Source organism: Notamacropus eugenii, chromosome 6 (assembly GCF_028372415.1).
Source record: "Notamacropus eugenii isolate mMacEug1 chromosome 6, mMacEug1.pri_v2, whole genome shotgun sequence".
NCBI lineage: Eukaryota > Metazoa > Chordata > Mammalia > Diprotodontia > Macropodidae > Notamacropus > Notamacropus eugenii.
Window position 1 is genome coordinate 15,962,903 of NC_092877.1, and position 18,531 is coordinate 15,981,433.

At 40.5% G+C, this 18,531-nt stretch overlaps 1 protein-coding gene across 3 annotated transcripts in view; it reads left to right on the forward strand.

The window, feature by feature from the left end:
- PAMR1 (peptidase domain containing associated with muscle regeneration 1) overlaps positions 1–17,099 on the forward strand; it is a 101,338-nt gene extending 84,239 nt beyond the window's left edge. For 2 of the 3 annotated variants that reach the window (XM_072619151.1, XM_072619153.1), the window contains 5 exons: positions 573–785; positions 9,233–9,299; positions 11,291–11,523; positions 12,749–13,041; positions 14,976–17,099. In XM_072619151.1, coding sequence (XP_072475252.1) covers positions 573–785; positions 9,233–9,299; positions 11,291–11,523; positions 12,749–13,041; positions 14,976–15,512 — 1,343 coding nt within the window. In that variant the 3' untranslated portion in view covers positions 15,513–17,099. The remainder of the gene's footprint in view (positions 1–572; positions 786–9,232; positions 9,300–11,290; positions 11,524–12,748; positions 13,042–14,975) is intronic. The other variant, XM_072619152.1, reaches the window with a different exon arrangement.
- Positions 17,100–18,531: the final 1,432 nt, after the last annotated feature.

Below are 18,531 nucleotides of genomic sequence, written 5' to 3' on the forward strand. Positions count from 1 at the left end.
GTGGCAAAGGAAGTGTCTATCCACCTACTGACTATATACTTCCCTCAGAAACTGAGATTATTGGAAAACAGGGATAAAAGCCACTAGCCTGATTTCATGACCAATCATAGTGAAACTCAGTAGACAACAAAGTCAACATTCAGAAGAAAACAAACAATATCATTTCTGCCAAACTATTCCTGCTCAATGTAAAATGTCAGAATTTTTCATATTTTGGCTGTATGTGCCCAACTTAAATTTATACATGCTCATGTTTAAACTTCCAACAGAAGCTAAAAATTCCACCATTGTAAGGAGAGAAGAACAAATACTTTTGAGGCTAGACTTTGATGCCAGATTTAAAAATGACATTCTGGTTTTAAGGATGCACCAAGAAAACATTTTTTTATTAGACAATTTTCCTTTGAGAAGTTTTCTATCCATAGTGACTTTGAATCACTGTTTTTGCTTAATTTTGAATGACAGCATCTTAAATTCAATATAAAAGGTTGCATGATTTGTTCCTAAAGATGAACATTCTGGAATTTTAATAATGTTTTCTATCTCTCGTTTTCCTTTATTTCCATCGTTAGTGCTGGAAGAAAAAAACTGTTCCGACCCAGGAGGCCCAGTCAATGGGTACAGGAGGACCTCAGAAGGCCGTGGGCTCATAAATGGACGCTATGCCAAAATTGGCACAATTATGTCCTTTTTTTGCAACCACTCCTATGTTCTAAGTGGCAATGAACAAAGAACTTGCCAACCAAATGGAGAATGGTCAGGGAAACAACCAATATGTATAAAAGGTAATTCAAAAAGTCTTCGAAAGCTTGAAGAACAGCATTGGGGTAGGTGGATGTGGCAGTGGTCCTGGTTAGTTTCTCCTCCCATCCCTAGATATCTGTGTGTTTTTTTTATTAGGAATTAAAAGGAAAGGAATAAAGAGTAAACACTTGTGATAGGAACAGAGCAAAAGAAAGAGAGGCAAAAGAACAGAAAAAGAATACTTTATTTACAAATCACAAATTTTGAACAAACTTTTTTACACCACCTATTTTCTCTCTTGATTTTCATTTTTTTAAAAAAAAAATTGTTTTTAGTTTTCAATATTCATTTCCACAAAGGTTTGAATACCAAATTTTCTCCCCATCTCTCCCTTCCCCCTACCCCAAGACATTGTGTATTCTGATTACCCCTTCCCCCAATCTGCCCTCCCTTCTCTCACACCCTTCCTTTCCCTTATCCCTATCTTCTCTCCTTTCTTGTAGAGCAAGATAGATTTCTATACCCCATTATCTGTATTTCTTATTTTGAAGTTGCATGCAAAAACCATTCTCAACATTCATTCCTAAATCTTTGAGTTCCAACTTCTCTCCCTTCCTCCCTCCCCACACATCCCCACCATGAAGCCAAGCAATTCAATATACATGTGTAATTATTCAAAAGACTTTCATAATACTCATGTTGTGAAAGACTAACTATATTTCCTTCCATCCTACTCTGTCCTCCATTTTTTCTGTTCTCTCTTTTGTCTTTGTCACTCCCCAAAAGTGTTTACTTTTAATTACTCCCTCCTCCCATTTGCCCTCCCTTCTATCATCTTCCCCACAGCCCACTTATCCCCTTCTCCCCTACTCTCTTGTGGTGTAAGATAGATTTTCATACCAAATTCAGTGTGCATGTTATTCTCTCCTTAAGCCAAATGTGATGAGAATAAGTTTCACTTTTCCCCTCTCACCTCCCTCCTCTTTCCCTCTATTAAAAAAGCTTTTTCTTACCACTTTTATGAGAGATAATTTGCCCCACTCCATTTCTCCCTTTCTGCTCCCAATATATTCCTTTCTCACCCCTGAGTTTTATATTTTTAGATATCACTCCTTCCTATTCACCTCATCCTGTCCCCTCTGTCTATATGTATATAATCCCTCCAACTACCCAAATACTGAGGAAAGTTTCAAGAGTTACAAATATTATCTTTCCATGTAGGAATGTAAACAGTTCAACGTTAGTAAGTGCCTTATGATTTCTCTTTTCTATTTACCTTTTCATGTTTCTCTTGATTCTTGTGTTTGAAAGTCAAATTTTCTTTTCAGCTCTGGTCTTTTCATCAATAATGCTTGAAAGTCCTCTATTGTATCGAATATCAATTTTTTCCCCTGAAGTATTATACTCAGTTTTGCTGGGTAGGTGATTCTTGGTTTTTATTCTAGTTCCTTTGACTTCTGGAATATCATATTCCAAGCCCTTCAATCGCTTAATGTAGAAGCTGCCAGATCCTGTGTTATCCTGATTGTATTTCCACAATACTCGAATTGTTTCTTTCTGGGTTGCTTGCAATATTTTCTCCTTGACCTGGGAACTCTGGAATCTGGCTATAATATTCCTAGGAGTTTTTCTTTCAGAGCTCTTTCAGGAGGTGATCAGTGGATTCTTTCAATATTTATTTTACCCTCTGGTATCAGGGCAGGTTTCCCTGATAATTTCATGAAAGATAATGTCTAGGCTCTTTTTTTGATCATGGCTTTCAGGTAGCCCCATAATTTTTAAATTGTCTCTCCTGGATCTGTTTTCCAGGTCAGTTGTTTTTCCAATGAGATATTCACATTGTCTTCAATTTTTTATTCTTGTTGTTTTGTTTTGTAATTTCTTGGTTTTTCATAAAGTCATTAGGTTCCACCTGCTCCATTCTAATTTTTAAAAGACTATTTTCTTCAGTGAGTTTTTGAGCCTCCTTTTACATTTGGCTAATTCTGCTTTTTAAAGCATTTTTCTTCTCATTGGCTTTTTGGACCTCTTTTGCCATTTGGGTTAATCTATTTTAAAAGGTGTTATTTCCTCCCGCATTTTTTGGGGTCTCCTTTAGCAAGCTGTTGACTCTCTTTTCATGATTTTCTTGCGTTGCTCACATTTCTCTTCCCAATTTTTCCTCCACCTCTCTTACTTGATCTTCAAAATCTCTTTTGAGTTCTTTCATGACCTGAGATCATTGCAAATTTATTTTGGAGGTTTTGGATGAAGACACCTTGACTTTGATGTCTTCCTCTAATGGTATGCTTTGTTCTTTCTCATCTGAAAGGATGGAGGAAAATACCTGTTCACCAAGAAAGTAACCCTCTATAGTCTTATTTTTTCCCCTTTTTTTGGTCCTTTTCCCAGCCAGTTACTTGACTTTTGAGTCTTTTGTCAAGTGGAACATATGCTCTAGGGACCTATAAATTCTCAGTTCCTCCAAGGTGGCACAATCAAGGGTAAACTCCTCTCCTGACCTGCGCTCTGGTCTAGGAGCAACTACAAGTTTTTCTACCCAGAATCTGTGAATAGGGTTCCCTCTCCACAACTGCCTCCAACCCCACCACACCAGTACTCCTCCTCACCCCAGGGCTGCCACTCAGGGCTGAGATTCAGATCAGTGGTGCAATTCCCCCAGGGTATTTAGACTGAGGGATCCAAAAATGGATGCTTCGCCACCTAGGGCTCGGGCTAGGGCAGAACCCTGATCCCTTATCACCCAGGTGAAAAAGCTTTCTCACTGACATTTGAAGCTGTCTCTGGCTGTGGGTTGAGGGATCTTGGAACCACAGCTGCTACCTAGGATTCTGTGCTCTGAAGCCAGGTCCAGTCCTGTCCCTGCCACACTGTGTGGCCAAGGCTGGGCTGTACTCCACTCAGTGCCTGGTGCAATTTACCTTTCTTGTTGGCCTTCCAGGCTGCTTTGAGCAGGAAGTCTCTTTCACTCTGTCATTTTGTGGCTTCTGATGCTCTAGAATTTGTTTGGAGTCATTTTTACAGATATTTTGTGGGTTTTGTGGGGAGAGCTACAGCAGGTCTGTCCTTCTACTCTGCCATCTTGGCTCTACCCCATGGTTTCTTAAAAATTTATTTTTTGTCCCTTGACAAAAATCTCTCTTTCCCCTTTAAAGTTCTTTTGGGGGTCTTTTGATATCACTAGGCTTGCCTCCTATGTATAATCATCCCTGAAGATGCTTTCTACTTTTCTAAGGACAAACAGAAGCATGTTTGTCCAGCTCCATCTTTCAATAAGCATTCATAAAATACTTCTTGTGAGTCTGACACCGGGCTAAGTTATGAGGATACAGAGAAAGACAAGTGATAAAAAAAGGAGTTAAGTTTTGTAGGGTAGTATCAATCCATGGAAAATCCCAGAGGCTGTGGTTATTCATTAAAAAAAGAAGTAGAGAGTGGAAATACTAAGGTGGGAGATATATGAGGAGGATAGAACCCTATCCTTTCCCTTAACATTTTTAAAAACCAAAAGAAGAGACACAGCATGGTGCAATAAATAAAATGTAGAATTTGAAGTCAGGATAACCATGGTTTGAGTGTTTCTTTTGGGGATTGGAGCTATTATTCTACTGGTACAGAGAACTCTCAGGTAAAGAAATTCTGTCATCCAAGATTGGCACTTTTTCTTCAATTTATAATCTTAGGGACTTGCCCTGGACACTTAGAAATTAAATGAGTTGCCCAAGATCATCAGCCAATGTGTCCAAGGCAGGATTCATGTAGTTTGGGATATTTGTGAGGATCAGAGGAGATTTTGGGTTTTGCCACCTTCAAATGCTTCACAAATGTCAGCTGTTATTAAGATGAACACTCATTAAATGTTTAAGTGACAAAGCATTATTTGTACAACACCTTCCAGAGCTCGGTTATGTATAAAGTCTTATAAGAATTCCTAGAAGAGGGAGGTCTGTGAAGGCTATGAACTAAATGACTGGTAGAATTTGGAGGAGAGAGAGTCTTCTAGATGTGCGCTATAGGTAAGCAGAAGGAAGTATAGTGTATTCAGGGAATAATGAAGAATCTTTCCTGGCTAATGTGGAAACTTCATCATGTCTCCAGGTGTCATATGTGTTACTTTCCCTCATGCCTCCCATGCAATCAGTTGCCAAGTCTTGTCCATTCTTCTGCCATAGCCTTTCCTTCTTCTCTTCCATCCACTCGTACATCTGTCACCCTACTTTCTATCCTTATCCTTTCACTTCTCACCTGAACTTTTACAAAAGTTGTCTAACAGCTCTTCCAGATTCCAATTTCACCCTTCCTACACATAACTAACTATAGGTCTAACCATGTCATTCACCTACTCAAGAAGTGCCAGGAGCTCTCTCTTATTTCTAGAACAAAACACAAAGCATTCTGTTTGACTTTTGAACCCCTTCACAATCTGGGTGTTGCTGGCTCTTTCCAAGTGTATGGCAGAATATTCCCCTTTATATTTATTCAGCATATACTGTTATACACCTTTCTTATATCCTTCATTAGAATCTAAAATCCTTGTTTCATTCGTTATGTATTAGCATCCCCAGTATCCAAGACAGTACGTGGAAGCCAGTAGGTACTTAGTAAAGCTTATTGATTGATTGAATCAATCAACGTTACAGCCAAACTGATCTGCTTGCTGTATCTCCCATCTCTGTACTTCTCCACAAGTTGTGCCCTGATGCCTGGGTTGTTCTCCTTCTTTCACTTTACCTCATAGACTCTCTAGCTTCCTTTAATCTGAGTTCAAGTATCTCCTCCTACAGGAAACCCATCTTCCACTGCTCCCCTTTACTCCATAGCTCAGGGCCTACTCCCAGAAATTACTTAGCATATAATTTATATTTAATTTTCTATGTTCATGTTGACTGTCCCACAATAGTATATAAGCTCTTCAAGGGTAAGCCATGTTTTTTTTTTCTTTGTGTCTCCAGTTCCTGGTATGTATCAGACATTAAAAAATACTAATGAAATTGAGCATAAGTACTTATCCTATAGGCACTCAATAAAGTTTTACAAACTCGGGAGGAAAGAGGAATGGAGATAGAATTGAAGTACAGCTTCGGGAAGAGATAGGGGTTGGATTACGTGAATGACCGACCAACGTTCTACTTCTGCTTATTTCTCCCAGCTCTGTCTACACAGTTCCTGATCTTTCTCCAAAACCCAGTTCAAATGCTATCTCTTCCATGAAACTTTCCTTAAGTCCCCCTCCACCTTTCTTCCCTTAGAATCATATTCGACTTTACATTTATTTCTCTTGCTCATTTTTACAGCCTACCTTGATGATGCATACTGTGTCTACAGAAAGAAAGCATGGCCATTTGGAAGTCAGAAACACGGACAAATCCCACCTCCAATAATACCAGTTATGCAACCATGGGCATCAATTAACTTCTCTGGGGTTGTTTCCTCCTCTATAAAATGGGATAATAACAGCACTTACTTCATGGTGGTAGGGTTGGAGGGAGTTACAATAAGAGAGTATATGTCAAGTGATTTACAAACGTTCAAGTGCTATGAAAATGTCAACATTTATCACCTTACAGTTATTTAGAGAGGCAGCATGCTGTAGTTATATCATGTTATACCAAGTATAACATGAGTTCATGTCCTGCTTCTGATAAATACCATACCACTTAATCCTCTCTGTGCCCACAGTCAACTCTCTCAGACTTGAAGTTGCAGAACGGTAAGCTATTTGTTTTGGTAGAGGGATTTTCCTCATGGGAATTCTATAATGACAGGCTGGGCCAAAATGAGACTGCAAGCCATGATAGCAGAGACCATGATGTATTTTTTTTCCCCTGGGAATCTTTCTTAATATGGAGCTTGGTGTACTAGACACCAGTTAAATATTTGCTAGATGAATAAATGAACAACTTCACTGTTTTTGAGTGGCAATTTGGCTTAGGAGCCAAAATATCAGACTTGGAATCTGAAAAATCTGGGTTCAAATCTCACCTCAGACATTTACTGACTCTATGATCTTAATCTCCTGTTTGCCTCAGTTTTCTCATTTTAAAAGGGAGGTGGGGTGTGTGCTGTGGAAGTAATTATAGTCCTAGTCACTACTTCATAGCTGTGGTGAAGCAAATGAAATAATGTATGTAAAACCATTTGAGGACTTTACACTTCTGTCTAAATGTCAGCTATATTGAGGGAGGAAAAAGAAAAGTCTTCTCTTGGCCTACATCACCCAGATAATTGGCTCAGTCTTCCGTTTTCCTTTGTTTGTGTTTGTAAACAGCCTCAACCATGGGAAAAGGAAACAAGGAGAGTGTTGTTTATTTATTTATCTTGGGGGTGAAGGCAGAAAATCACTCCAGATTTCAGCCAAGAACAAACAACCTTGGTTTCTACCAGTAGAGATAAGCCATACCTGGTGCCCTTAAACATGAAGAGGATGCCTTCAAGACTTCCATTAGCTCCCCTTCTACTAATTAAAACAGACCAAAGTCCTTTAAATGGCTAATTAGCAGAATTTGGGCAGCTTGGTCTAGAAAGTGGGATAAAAGAGATTTCTTTTCACACATGAAGAAAGAAAGTGCTAAGGAAAATCAAACTGGGTTTCAAGTTGACCCTAAGTTATCCTGAGAGGCCTCAGTTTCAGTGAAAGGATCAGGGTACTCACCCCCAAGGCTTCCACTGAATTGAGATTGCCTTCTGGGCTTAGCCACTGTGAGAACCTTTCACTTTCCCATGCCTGGAAGGTCAAGTTTTTTGTTTTGTTTTGTTTTTGTTTAGAAATTTCACTTTTACTTCAATGCCATTAGAAAAAAAAATACAATTCAACTAAGTTTACTGGTATTTCAAGTAATTGGTTGACCCCAATCTATGAACTAACATTTTAAATGTAATAAATGTTTTATTGATGCTCTTTTTTTATATTGTTGTAACGTCCTATTGATTTCCCTTTTCTTCTCTCCCCTCACCCTCCCAGTCTTATGTAGAAACAAAAATATTGCCTAAACACAAGAAACCAACGCACTGACTATGTCTGACATCTTATTTTGTACCTATCTCTAATTGCTTCTCTATTGAGAGGCAGGAGGCATGTTTTACTATCAGTCTTCGGAGACTATGATTAGGCACTGCTTTCATCAAAGGTCTGAGTCTTTCATAACTGTTTCCCTTTATGTTATTTTGGGTTTTGTACAAATGATCATCCTGTTTCTGGTCACTGTACTCTGAATATTCATACATGTGCTCCCAAGATGTCCCGAATTCCTCGCTATCCATCATTTTTTATAATGCAATGACATGTAATCATTCTATTATCAGTAGATTATAATTAGTCCAATAGATTGTAAGCTCCCTAAATGCAAGAACTATTTTCCCTCTTTCTTTGTATCTCCAGTGCATAGCAAAATGTCTGTCACAATAGTGTCAGGTGCTTTTAAAATTCTTGTTGCCATAACTCTATTTACAAGCATTCATAAAGTACCTACTTTGGAATTGTCAGGAGGGAGGGGAGAGGGCAGCTGACTCTGCTTCAAAGCTTACTGTCTTTGGGACTTTGAATAAGTCATTTAATCCAACCCCACCCCCAGACCTCATTTTCCTCATCTGCATAATGAGACGGTTGGATAAGCTGCCTTCTTAAATCCCTTCCAGTTTTATAGCAGAGGTTTTTAACCTGGGGTCCACAGACCCCTCCTGAAGTTTGTGGATAGATTTCCCCATTCAAGCCTGAAAACTTGAATGGAAAATATGCAAATATACATATACTAACCTCTAAATGAAATTTAGTATTTTCTTCCATTATAAATGTAGGCAACAAATGTTATTTCTGAGAAATGGTTCATAGACTTCATCAGACTGCCTAAGATATCTATGACTCCTCTCCCCAAGGATGCCCTGTCCTTGATGTATGATCCTATGAGCCTATAATCTTATGTAGCAGGTACAGTGCTCAATGTCGGTGGTACAAAGACAAGAATGAAATAGTCCTTTCCTGCCCTCAAGGACCTTACTACATTCTATCAGGGAGAGATTGTGAACTAACATTTTCCTAAGTTTCTTAGGTGAACCTGCAAAGTATGACATTTGTATGAGCCCTGTGGTGTAGTGTAAAGAATGCTGACTTTAGAGTCATTTGACTTGGGTTTGAATCTAGGCTCAGTAGAACGTACTTAGCACCTGTGACCCTGTGAAAGTCACTTAACCTCTAGGAGTCTCATTTTCCTGTTAAATGGAGTTAACTGAGATGACCTCTCTTAAAGCCTGTCCACCTCTAGACTTAAGCTCCTATGATCATATTCTCCAGGGAGTTTTCTATGTGGGGAGACAAGAACAAATTTTCTCATTAATCAAGTCCAAAATACACTTATCTGTACATCTGCCTTGCATACTCACGGATCTCTTTCTATCTCTAGCTGTTCTTTCAGTAATGGGAGACCATGGATCTGAGTCCCAGTAATTTACGTGACTATTCTGAGGATTATACAAACTTGTATTTGTTTTTCAGCCTGCAGAGAACCAAAGATTTCTGACCTAGTAAGACAAAGAGTTCTTCCCATGCAAGTCCAGTCAAGGTGAGTTTGAAATGCCTGAAATTTAATTTTTGAGATCTCTGTCTCTGTCTCTGTCTCTCTCTCTCTGTCTCTGTCTCTCTCTGTCTCTCTGTCTCTGTCTCTCTGTCTCTCTGTCTCTCTGTCTCTCTGTCTCTCTCTCTCTCTCTCTCTCTCTCTCTCTCTCTCTCTCTCTCTCTCTCTCTCTCTCTCTCTCTCTCTCTCTCTCTCGACAGTAAACTCAATGGCTCAGCGACGACTTCAATTACATGATCCTTGAGGTCCCTTCCAGCTCTCAAATCCCTTGCCTCCTCAGCTACTAGATGAACCCACTCATCCACAACTTCCAAACCTGCCCAGGTTTTAGCTCTTTGCTTCTGACCATGCCTCTGAGCAATGCTCCTCCATTGAACAATAGACCCCAGGAGGTTTGTGTGCCATATTGTTAGGCAAGACATGGAAAAGCTCTTCCTTAAGCAAACTGAAAGTGAGCCTGAGCAGAGACAACTGGGTGTCATTTGAAATGCCTGGAGGCAGGTATTTCATCCTCCATTATCTTAGAGGATCAGAGCACTAATTGTTCTGCTTGCTTTGAAGTCAAGGTCTGTGAACTTGAAGAGGTCTTAGGCTCTAAGTGTTTACTTCTTTTCTCTTTAAAATGGGGGTGATTAGGATGGTTCCTAAACATAGACAACTTCACAAGTCGTATGGTCCTATTTCCCCATTTTTCAGGGGAGGAAACTGAGAATCAGAACTGTTAAGTCACTTGTCCATGGTAACACAACTAGTAAATATCACAGACAGGATTTGAATCCATGTCTTTTTGACCCCAAGTCCAGCATTTTAACTATAATACCACAATGCTTCTTCACATAACCAACATTAACAAAACTATCCAATGAAGGTGTGTGCTGTAATAGAGACCTGGTTCTAGGCAGAGTCCATAAGTGTTCCTCTGGCATGTTTCAGATTCAAGGTTCACTGAATATATCTCTTCAATCTGCCTACAACACTCTTGCATTTTGCTCTGTCTTTGTGCTTTAAGAGATGTTCTATTCTCCGAGGTGTACTAATTACATCGACTAATTGTCTAATCAAGCTCCTGTACCAACATAACTTAGTTTGACTATGTTCCTAATATTGTCCAATTATGACATTTAGAGAAAGAATGTGCCTGAATTTCCACTGAAGGGAATTAATCACCCTGACGCCCACTTCTAGTGTAATTTCATAATTAACTTTTATTTCTGGTTTATCGTATCTCTGGTTAACAGTGATAACTGCCTCTTATCTTGGTTCCCTATAATTCCAGGCAACTGGAGACCATCCAGAAAGGGCATTTCAGAAATGAAATTAAGAGAGAAGTATAAAGAAGGGTTCTGTTCCATGACCCAGAGGACTGCATTACATATACTTACTAGATTACTATACATATGTACACACACACATATACATGCATGTGTATATAAACCTACAAAGTCATAAACACATCTACATAGATAATCACATATAATATATACATTATATATAATATACATAATATAATCAATATAATATATACATGCACATATACATATATATTATATCGTGTGTAGATATACATACATGTATGCATGTATTCATTTTCCTTGAGGGAGTATGGCATACTGGATAGAGCACTAGACTTGAAGTCACAAAGACCTGTATTCAAATTTCACTTCAGACACTTACTGCCTGTGTGACCCTGGACTAGCCACTTAACCTCTTTAATCCTCAGTTTCCTCATCTGTAAAAGGAGCCCATTAGATGATATGATGTCTAAGGTCCCTTCTGGCTCTAAACTGAACCTCAGTTTCCTTATCTGTAAAGTGACAGTACCAGATTCAATTACATCTACTATCACTTTAAGCTCTAGCTTTATGATCCCTCCTCTAGTAAGTAATAAAACCCCTAGAAATAAATGTTGCTTTGTGAGCCAAGGCTGAAGACGCAGTGTTGACTGTTCCTTGCTGTGTTGTTTCTCTCATCACCCCTAGGGAAACACCTTTACACCAGCTCTACTCATCGACATTCAGCAAGCAGAAGTTGGACAGCTACCCAACCAAGAAGCCAGCCCTTCCATTTGGGGAGCTGCCTCCTGGGCACGTGCACTTACACACTCAGATCCAGTACGAGTGCATCTCGCCCTTCTACCGCCGCCTGGGGAGCAGCCGGAGGACCTGTTTGAAGACTGGGAAGTGGAGTGGGCGGGCACCCTCCTGCATCCCAAGTGAGTTGCTTCAGAGGAAAGCTAGTACCTTTCTTTTTCATCGAGAGACTGGGGAAGATTTTCACCTTGTCTCTTGGTTCTACCTCAGCCAACTATACAGTTAGGTAGTCACCTTTAAAGTAACAGAGGAAAATTCCTGCCCTGTACCTTGTAACCTCTCATATTGGGCTTCCTGCCCAGATATTTCATACTCCTCCTTCTCCTCACATAAATTGAATTAAATACCCTCCAACTGGGCCATTCTCCTTAACCTATTCTCATCCTGCCTTCCTCTGTCTTACATACACTCCTCTCCCTTTCCCCTCCATCTCATCTTCATTTGCTGAAGTCTCTTCCTTCCTTTAAGGCCCTCCATTTCCACCTCAACATTTATCAAGTATTTATTAAATCCTTGTGTCCAGCACTGGATTAGGTAGACTTGGGGATAGAAAGACATAAAAACAAAAAACAGTCCTTGTTTTCAAGGAGCTTATATTCTGTTGGAAATTGGGGGTGGGGAAGGATATAAGTACACAAGAGAAGTCTACACAAATTCAATTTCAAGGATAGCTCTAATAATGAGCTTCACTATCCACTCTGCTACTATACTCTTCAGACCCTCAGGCATTGTCATTTGACCTACACCTTAATAACCCCTAGACTTTGATCTCCACCATTCATCTGGTAACCTCCTATATGTGTTGTCCATCCCACTCAGCCCTCCCTCACTCAAATCAAAGTCAACTTCAAATCATGTCATCATTTTGCTGATGTCATGGTCCTCTTTGAAAACGAAGGGCAAACACAACCATCCCCTTAGAATGTGGGTTCCTTGAAATAGGGACTGATTCCCTTTTCTATCCTACATCATCTACACTTAGCACAGTACTTGGTATGTAGTATTTATTAAATAATTTTTCACTCACTAATATTCATTCATTAGGGGAAAAGCCTCCTATAGAAAGTGCTGCCTGAATTGAACCTTGGAGGGAGTTAGAGATTCCAAGAGGCAGAAGTTTTAATATTGGACAAGGTTTCTGAAATATTCAGAAATCAGACCTTCTAGACATCTGCCCTAGTAATGGACCAATTTGACAGAGAGGGAGGATAGCGCCAAACAAAGGCTAAGTGAGCAGTGTGCTGTTTTCTTACCAGAGAACCTAAAAGGAGAACCTTCTAGGTTGTCTCTCATATTGGTATGCACCATATTCAGACAGTAGATCTCATACCAGTGCTTCTTCCTTAGTTTGTGGGAAGATCGAGAATGTGACAGCTCCAAAGTCACCAGGGACACGCTGGCCATGGCAAGCAGCCATCTACAGGAGAACCAGTGGGTTGCAGGACGGCAGCCTCCACAAGGGCACATGGTTCCTGATATGCAGCGGAGCACTGGTGAATGAGAGGACCATTGTAGTGGCTGCACATTGTGTCACTGACTTGGGCAAGAGCATCGTGATCAAGGCAGCTGAGCTCAAAGTGGTCCTGGGAAAGTTCTACCGAGATGATGACCGAGACGAAAAGACCATTCAGAGTTTACGGGTGAGAGATGAAGGGTTTGTGAAGGGTGTCTGCATAGCTCCGCAAGGAGGGATAGGAAAATGAGTGGTTGGCAAGGACCAGGAAGGCACATAGAGCCAGTCTCATTTCTTTGAATTTTTAGAACTACTCTAGAGGCATACCTCTTTCTCATTGAGCATTTATTAAGCCCCTATTACCAGGTCATGGGATGCTGTTTGGGATAGAGTCAGATAAGGGAAGATGTAAGTTCAAGCCTTTCCTCTGAGATATATTAGCTATAACCTCTCAGTGATCTAGGAAACTAATTCGACCTGTTTCCGAGAAGTGACAGATCTAGATTAGCCAAGGGAAACTGGGAATTCCCTAAACCAGTCTTCCTAATCATCACTGGAAATTCCCGAAATCAATAAAAGCACAAGTCCAGCTTCCCCTCCCTACAAAAAGAATCCTTTTAACTGATAATGGTTAATATTTATATAGCAGTTTGAAGTTTGCAAAGTACTTTATTTCACTTGATCCACAAGTTAGCTCTGTGAAGTAGATATTATCATTATCCTCATTTTACTGAAGAGGAAACTGAGTCTGAGAGAGTTTTAGTAACTTGTCCAGGGCAACACAGCTAATGAATGTTGGAGGCAGACATTTTAACGCAGTTCTTCTTGACTCCAAGTCCAGTGGTCTGTTCTTCTCACCATCAAACTGCTTCAGCTATCTGCTTTCATACTGAGAGCAAGGAACTTGAAATGTGGCGGGTGTCAGTTAGACAAGATTCACTTTCAAATTCAATTTATGATCCAAATTCTGTAGGTAGGGGAAAACTTTAGGGTGTGAGGTTCTGTGGGGAAGAGAATGGAATCTTGTCTATGGATAGAGATCCTTCTTGCTGGGGAAGGACGAGCAGAGCAGAACAGACTCAGTTGGAACTGGTCTGGGGTGTGGCTGTAGTGTGGAATAGCGGGGGTGCTGGTAACTTCCTATTTTAACTAACAACCAGGTTCTAAGATCACTTGTTTCAATGCTGCTGGATTTTGTTTTCAGAACCTTTAAAATTGCAATGCCCTGGAAAGAAGCTTCAGTTGTTTCTTCCTGCTTTTAGCTCACCAGCTAACATGGACAGTTCACTGTCCTTGGCATTAGTGAACTAATGAAATATTTTCCCTGAAAGAGTTTTTACTCTGTCTGAGGAGACAAGATATATACATTAAAAATAAACATGGCACAAGATAGGATGCCCTGGGTGCCAAATGAGTGGGACAAACCTGTGAGCTATGCAAGCATAGAAGAAGGAATGAGTATTGCAAGAGAAGATTTCATGGAGGAACCTTCTGGGATGGCTGCTTATGGGTAGCCCCCAATTTAGGACCCTTGGAGCATATTTCTTTGGTCTAGATCTGTGAATTCATTGTGCCAGATGGGGCTTGGTATTAGAGAGAGGGCATGGATCTGTGATTTCATTGCCATAGGGAACTCTTGGGTAAGGAAATACCCTCTACCAATCTACAATATGGTGGTGCCTTCTCTATAACTTTTGGTTTTAGAGAAATTCTTAGAGCATTGAAAAGTTAAGTGATTTGATTGGGGTTGGGGAGAAGGTAGAGATCATGAGGCCAACAGGAGTCAGAGGCAGGATTTGAACCCGTGTTCCTGACTTTGAGGGCAGTCCTCTATCCTTTATTCACCAAATTAGTATGAAATTAACAATAATATTGATTTATAAAGCAAATTTTCATTATTAATAATAAGAGGAATCGATATAAGATTTAGAGGTTTACAAAGCACTTTATATTCCTTATCTCATATGATCCTCACAACAACCCTCTATTCATCCCATTTTACAAATGACAAAATCAAGACTTAGAAAAGTTAAGGGACTTGTGCAGGGTCACACAGCCTGAGTCTGAGGTAGAATTCTGAGGTAGGGTCTGAGAATTCTGTGTATTATTTTTCCCTCTTAGATCTCTGCCATCATTGTTCATCCCAACTATGACCCTATCCTACTTGACTCTGACATCGCTGTTGTAAAACTCCTTGATAAAGCTCGAATTAGCAGCAGGGTACAGCCCATCTGCCTGGCGGCGCTCCGGGACTTCAGCCCCCACAGTGAGGACACTCAAATCACAATCGCAGGCTGGAAAATTCTTACTGATGTGAGAGCCCCTGGTTTTAAGAATGACTCCCTCCGCTCAGGGGTAGTGAAGGTGGTAGACTCTCTACTATGTGAACAACAGTATGAGGACCATGGAATCCAGGTCAGCATCACAGATAACATGTTCTGTGCCCAGCAGGACCCAATGATTCCTTCCAATATCTGCCCTGCTGAGACAGGTGGCATTGCAGCTGTGTCTCTGCCTGGGAAAGCTTCTCCTGAACCAAGCTGGCACCTGATGGGGCTGGTGAGCTGGGGCTATGACAAGACCTGCAGCCTCAAGCTCTACACTGCCTACACCAAGGTGCTACCCTTCAAAGACTGGATTGAGAAAAATATGAAATAAGGCATATGCCTGTAAAATAGTTGATATTGTGTACATAAAAAAGTGTGTGCATGCATGTATTTGTGTGTGTGAGAGAGAGAGAGAGAAAGAGAGAGAGAGAGAGAGAGAGAGAGAGAGAGAGAGAGAGAGAGAGAGAGAGAGGGAGAGAGAGGGAGAGGGAGGGAGGGAGAGAGAGAGAGAGAGAATAACTGTATGGGGAGAGGGTGTTGTTTTGAAGATTTTTTCTCATTTGCTCATAAACCCAGATGTGCCTACGATCCCAGCACTAGCAACAAGCCCCAACTGGGGTTTTGAAGAGGCAGGGTTTAGCAGAGGTAGTAGCACTTACAAGACTTCCTTGATTATGAATGGATTGGACTGAATATTTGGTATGTATACCTCTTGATATGCTTACCCCAGGCTACAACCTATAGTTAGATGGGCAGCCCATTGAGCTAGTCTTTCAGTATCTATGTTTTAGGTAAACCCTGTGTTTAGATCATGGACTAGATTCACAATTGTAAAGGAAGAAAATAATGAGCTGGCTTACATTTGGGAAACTGCACAGCACTTTGGATGATACCAGCCTCTCTCTGACATACAAATACACTTTTTGAACACAAGAACTATGAATCATGGAAGATTGTAGTCTCTGAAGTATTGGAATTATGGGTGACTTAAAGGCAATAGATGGTAAGAATTGGCAGGAGAGATATCCAAGAAATGTAGAATCAGTAGAAGAGATGGAGCTGTAAGAGTGAGGGATAAAACTTGGACTGCCTGAAGACTGCATTGGTGCTCACGGAATTTGGAAAGACATAAGGGTCAACATTCTATATACGAGGCATACCCTTCAAGGAAACTGATGGATGAGACAAGACAATAATAATATGGGTTGAGTGAGTAAGAGTGGGTTGTTATTTGGATGCTTAGAGGCAATGCCCATGTCAATATGATTACAGCTCCATTCAGGTATTCCATGTTGAAGGAATCTCATGGACAACTTGAGTTTATGAGTTTCATTATTTCAAAGGATATATGACCTCTTTGCCAACCAATCAACAAGCATTTATCAAGCACCTATTATGTGCAGGGCATTGTGTGAGGTTTTGGGAATACAAAGAAAGGCAAAAACAGCACCAACCCTCAAAGAGCTTACATGTTAACTTACTATCATATATTCTTGTCATATTCAACATCGTTATGGCTTCTTGTAAGTCCTTCAAAAGGGGTCCAGTTTGTGTAAAGGAGCAAAAAAAAGACTAGCAAATTCCCAGGAAATCATCATGGTGGCCTTTGCCATCTTATGGGCTGGATGCTGGGCTTTGGTTCCAGCATGCCCACACCAGAAGTCCTGGATGAGCTATACTGAGCTCACAATGGGCATCAAAAGAGATGAGGTATGGCCTTTCCTGAAGCTCCTGCTAGGGCACCCACCAAAACCCCAATTTCCCATGAGCAATTTGGGAGAAAGAACCCCTTGCCCAAGTGCTTGTCCTGGTGCATGCTTTCATGTGTATTGGCACCATATGATGTATTCCTTCTCCTTCCTGAGCTGCTGTAACACTTTAATAAAATGAGGGTAGGCATTTGAACCTACCAAACCAATATATCTCGACCATTTATTCAATATGCTGGTTCCCCTCTGTTTGGGACACACTAATGCCAATTATTGCAACATACTTTATAGCAACCTCTAAAAACCAATTTTTACTTCAGGTCAATTCAGGACCATAGATTTAGAGCTGGAATGAATCGCCAAAGTCATTGAGATAAGACCACTTATTTTACAGATGAGGAAACTGGGGGCCAAAGATGATGGTAGGATGATAGATTTGGAGCTGGAAGGAAACTTAGAAGTCATCTAGTCCAACATTTTTATCTTACAGATAAGGAATTGGGGGTCCAAAGAGGTGTAGTGATCACATATATAGGAAGCAGCAGAACTGGAAAGCTTTTCTGATTCTAGAGCCAAACCTGTCTCATTGTCTCTTTTGCCATCACATGAGCATAAGCTGATAGCCCCAACATAAACTTACAAGTCCCCTGTGGCTTGAATGTATATTGATTTTCACTACCTTTGTGGAAGAATGGTTCAATGGGAAAAGCTCTGGTTCTGGGCTCAGAGGACCTGGCTTCAAATAGTATGGTATCCATTCACTACCCAAATTAAGTCATTCAACTTTCTGGAGTCTCAGTTTCCTCAACTGAAAAATGAGGGTAGGGGTTGGACTAAATAGCCTTGGAGGTCCCTTTGAGATCTAAATTAATGATCCCTTGATTATCCTAAGATTATCCTCCTCCATTTCCCAAAGGTCCCACCAGTTCACCAGACAATTCAACATTCCCAACACACTTCAAGGTTTAAAAAGTGCTTTTCTCACAACAGTTCACCAAATAGAACCTTCCCTCATCCCCCTGCCTCAACCTTCTCTCATACAGATGCCACCAGGATCTCCCCCTCCCAACATTGCTCTCTAAGTAGCCCTAAGACTTGTCATTTACATTGTGGTCAAACTCTCCTTTATGTCTTGTCTCCTCTGATTAGTGTGAACAATTTGAGAATAGGGACTGTCTCACGTTTCTATTTATATCCCTAATATCAGCTATCATGATAAAGACTTAATAAACATTTTTCCATCTCATCCCATATAAATAGAACAGACTGAGTTTTGGGTTGGGAGCAAACTGGATGACCCAGGATAGATCTGACTACTCAGGTGAAGTCATGACTCAAGGTCACAGTAGTAAGCAGCACCACCTTAAGCCCAAGCCCTTGGACTCCCAGCCCCCATTTTTTCATTGTATCAACTTTTTAGCAAGGAATTAGCAGGATGGAAATGGTACTTTTGAAGGTTAATTAGGAAGGATATGAATTCAGAAAACAGCATGACTGGTGAAAGAGAGTCAATGAGAAGACTGAAAATCTCAGAAAGATTCCAATGGAGTGGTTCAGGTGAACTTGACTCAGAACCCACTTCCCAATTATTAGTCATGTTAACTAACCTTCCTGAGCCTCAGTTTTCTTCTCTTTGAAATG